At 35.2% G+C, this 4541-nt stretch overlaps 1 protein-coding gene across 1 annotated transcript; it reads left to right on the forward strand.

The window, feature by feature from the left end:
- The first annotated feature begins 1640 nt into the window (after positions 1-1640).
- On the forward strand, positions 1641-2624 carry LOC141134020 (olfactory receptor 1E16-like). Its single transcript, XM_073623611.1, has one exon. It carries the CDS (start codon positions 1641-1643, stop codon positions 2622-2624), a length of 984 nt encoding a protein of 327 aa, XP_073479712.1.
- Positions 2625-4541: the final 1917 nt, after the last annotated feature.

Genomic DNA, 4541 nt, shown 5'->3' on the forward strand with positions numbered 1-4541 from the left:
CAGTGTACACTGTTGTGTCAAATATGTACACAGCCAGTGTCCGAAAAAATTTAGCTGTTTTGTAACACCATTTACTGTAACTCAAGCATGTTGATAAGATTTTTTATATTTTCATTGTTACCCTTAAAATAGCATTGAAAGATACCCCATACTGTATTTTTTTAAGGTTACTACAGAGATTCAGATCCACGTTTTATTCATCAATGAGGATTGCATTTACATATATTTCATTAACAATTTTACCTCTTGGGAACATAACGTTCTAATGAGCCACTGGAGTAAACAAATGAATAAGTGGTGCTTCTTTGGTTCCCAAGGCTCTACACTGTTTTCTATAAGTATATATTGAACATGTAAACCTTTTCTAACCAATTTTGATTTTGCTTCTAAAGAACATATCTGAATGCAGGTAAGGCCACAGTTGAACCATCATTACTATGTTTATTTCTGTATTTTTTTTTTTGGCCTTATATATTTTTACTTAAGGCAATGAGGGGAATATTTTTAAAGCAGATAATTTAACATTCAGAAAACATTGTCTGCAGGTGAATCTGCCAGATGTATTTGTTTTAAATGACAGTGTTCGATTTCTACACCAAAGAATGTTTGGTGAAAGTCACATTCACTACTTTATAAATAGACCTTTTGGCTACCCTAAATTTCAGTTTTTGGCAAAAACTTGGGGAGTAAAAGAACAAGCAAAAGCAAAATAAAGTAGGACATGAAAAGGAAATATTTGTTGTCTAAATGAAACATAGAAATACAATCTTTAAATATAAATGATTTCTGCCCAGTAGCAATGTGATGGTCTGATTTAGTTAGGACCCCCCTCTGAATCCCTTTCTTTCTTGTCTTTAGATGCAGCAAAATGTTACAGAAGGAAAGCTAATGTTTATTTTCTTCTGGATTAAGAGATACAAATACCAAACAATCTGGCTATGGCTCCAGTGGGCTGATTTTGTGCATATTTGTCTAATTAGGAGCATGACCAAATCTGAAGGGTTTCAACTTTTAATGTCAGTGCTTAATGTATTTCATGTGGGGTATAATAGAAGCAACCCAGTAACTATCTAGATCTGCCTTTCTAAACCATAGTTTTGTGAACCCCTAAGGTTCCTCCAGCTGTTGCTAGGGGTTGCTTGATGATGTCCACGTAATTCTGGCAATAACCCCACTTTACTTATCACTACTGTAATAGGGGACCTTCACTTATTGCCCACCAATGTGGTATGCCTACACCTGGCTCTGAACCATACTGGGGTAGGTTTACTAAAACTGGTGCACTCAGAATCTGATGCAGCTGTGCATAGTAACCAATCAGCCTCTAAGTTTGGCTTGTTCAATTACGCTTTGACAATAAAACCTGAAAAAGGATTGGTTTCTGTGCAGAGCTGCACCAGATTTTGCACCATGCAGTTTTAGTAAATAACCCAACTGTGTTTACTGAATTAGCCTTGTGTAAACATACAGCCAGGAACATCCAAAACTGGACATACCATACAGTGGAAGGGGTTTCTCATTTTCAATGTATTTATTTTAACTATTTTATTAATTGTATATGAATCTTGTGGTATTTTTTTTTGTAGGTTAGGAAAGAAAGTCAAATTCTTCAGACTGATTTGCTTCATTGTTCTCTAAAAATGCTTGATGATGACAGCCTGTATAACAAGACAGCACAGAATAGATTTTATATTGTTGCTTTTCCTACAAATCCAAAAACCCAGCTGATACTTTTCACCGGAATTCTCATTATCTACATGATAGCTATGTTGGGAAATTTGATCATCACAATGCTGATCACCCAGGCTCCTAAGTTACATAATCCTATGTACTTTCTGATATGCAATCTATCTATTTTAGACATGTCTTTTATATCGGTTACCGTTCCAAAACTTTTGGTGAACACAAAGACCAACATGAATGTTTTGTCTTTTAATGAATGTATCTCGCAAATGTACTTTTTTATTGCAACTGCAAACATAGAGTCTTTTATTCTGACCTCCATGTCTTATGATAGATATGTAGCAATTTGTAATCCTTTGCTCTATCCGTTAATTATGAACAGAGTTTCATGTTTCTTTTTGGCTTTAGCATCCTGGCTCCTTGGATTCCTAAACTCATTACTGCTCTCATTGCTTACATCAAATTTGTTATTTTGTAAGTCAAACATCATTAATAATTTTTTCTGTGACCTCAAGGCACTTCTTAAATTGTCCTGCAGTGACACTACCCTCATTCAGACTATTATACTTGTTGACAATTTTATCATTGGTTTCTTTCCTTCTTCTTTAACCTTGGCCTCTTATGCTTATATCATTTCAAGTGTGTTAAAGATCCATAGCACAGAAGGGAGATATAAAGCTTTTTCAAACTGCACTTCACACCTTACCACAGTTTTCCTTTATTATGGGACAGCACTTTGCTTGTACATGGTTCCTAATGCTGAAAATTCTCAAACCAAAGACAGCACCCTTTCATTTATTTATGTTGCTTTAATACCAATGGTAAACCCATTAGTTTATAGTCTAAGAAATAAGGATGTTTTGGGAGCTTTGTCAAAGGTAACTGGATGGAATAAAAAATGTATAGTAAACCAGAAGACTGTTATACCTAAATTATCATAAAGTAGATCTTTACTTTACATTTCTACAATGGTAGTCTAAAATGAATATTGTAAAAGTATACTTTTTTTTTTTAGTACATAACACTTATTCATTTCAGTCTGCCTAAAAAAAAGTCATTTGTAAGCGATAGCTATCTTTCTGGTAACCAAGATTTTCAGACACAGAGTCTTGCATGTCATTCTTTTTCTGCAGAAACTGTTCCTGGTTTCCACAAAAGGTAATTTAAATTAAAAGAATAGAAGAGACTGCTCATTTATCCTAATAAAAGCAAACTGTAAATAAAAACTATGCAGTTTCTCTGAGTAGAAAACAAAAACCCCACCTTAATACTGAACATGATAATAAACCCAAAAGCAAACATTTATTATATTGCAGCTTACTATTTCTTAGATGTGATGGCTGCATTCATTTTCTTTTTTAGACTTTCTTTCTTCTATTTTCAACTGGTGATCCAGCCAATAAGTCTGTTGTTTTTCAACAGAACTCTCCAGCAGAATGTATCAGTTACAGAGATGAGAAACTATTTAACACTAGTTTGTTAATGTTGTTCACTCTGTTTTGGAAAGTGGTTGCCACCATCCCTATTTACATAGTTTTGTTTTTTACCCTGTATGGGATTTTGCAGACAACCGAACTAACAAAACATATATTCATTTAAAAATACATTTAGTTAATACAAAATTATTAAAATACAAAGTTCTCTAAAACCATAGATAACCATAATTGGCTTGAAAGACATTTGGTGAGTGTATGCGGATTAACCACTTCAATACAGGGCACTTTCCTGGGTGTGCATCCCTGGTGGTCCTGGTTGGGCATCCTAAGGGGGGCTGCACTGATAATTAATCTACACTGATAATCCTCTACACACGTCTGTCAGTGCGAGTGGAGGAAAAGCCGATAAATGGCTCTTCCTATTTTACACTGTGATTGGACATAGCTGATCATGTGGTAAAGAGCCTACATCAGGGGCTCTTTAGCAAGTTCGGAGATGCGCTGTGTCAGACTGACACACCACACCACCGATCGCTGAGCTGCATGCCCCCACGTGCATGCGCTGGCTTGTTATCTTGCTGAATGTCATATGATGCCCAGTCAGCATAACTGAACCACTTCCCGGCCATCATTCTGCTATAGGCAGGGCCAGAAGTGGATAAAGTGGTACTCTCCAAAACCACATGTATTGTGAAGATTCAATCAATCTCTTTCTCAGTGATAGGAAGTGCCACCCTGAAATATCAAAGAAAATATATTAAAAATATCCTAATATCTTATAGACCCCAGATCTCTCCATAAAGATTACCTGTCACATACCTATTGCGGTAAAAAATACTGTTTGCATTCCTTGTGACAGCAATAAAAGTGAACAAAAATAGAAAATATAAAGCAACAGCGTAAACATTTTTAAAAAAAATTAATAATTTAAAAAATGTAAAGTGCTCCTGTCCCCCCATCCCCTGTGCACAATGGTAAATGCGCGTGTTGTTTGTCGCCGTTGCACAGGAGTGCACAATCTTAAAGCGTGACATGTTTGGTAGCTATTTACTTGACATAACATCCTATATATTTTACAAAAAGTTGGGTTATGTATTGTGTTTTTATTGTATTAAAATGAAAAAACAAAAATGTGTTTGAAAAACCATTGTGCAAATACTGTGTGACATAAAAAATTGCAAAACCATCCAATTTATTCTCTAGGGCCTTTACTTTAAAAAATATATAATGTTTTAGGGTTCTAAGTATTTTTTTAGCAAAACATACTGATTGTTACATGTAAACAAAAAGTGCCAGAAAAGGCCTGAAGTTAAAATGGTTAAAGTGGAAGTAAACCCTCCAAAAATTTTCAGCCAAGGAAGCTGCCATCTTGGCCTCTGTTTAATCTGCAAATGCCATGTCGCTGCACATGTGATCAGTTAT

The sequence above is a fragment of the Aquarana catesbeiana genome, linkage group LG03 (assembly GCF_042186555.1).
Source record: "Aquarana catesbeiana isolate 2022-GZ linkage group LG03, ASM4218655v1, whole genome shotgun sequence".
Classification (NCBI taxonomy): domain Eukaryota; kingdom Metazoa; phylum Chordata; class Amphibia; order Anura; family Ranidae; genus Aquarana; species Aquarana catesbeiana.

Excerpts from the sequence above, each read along its gene's own strand:
- LOC141134020 (XM_073623611.1), top strand. The coding sequence starts at position 1,641 with ATGCTTGATGATGACAGCCTGTATAACAAGACAGCACAGAATAGATTT.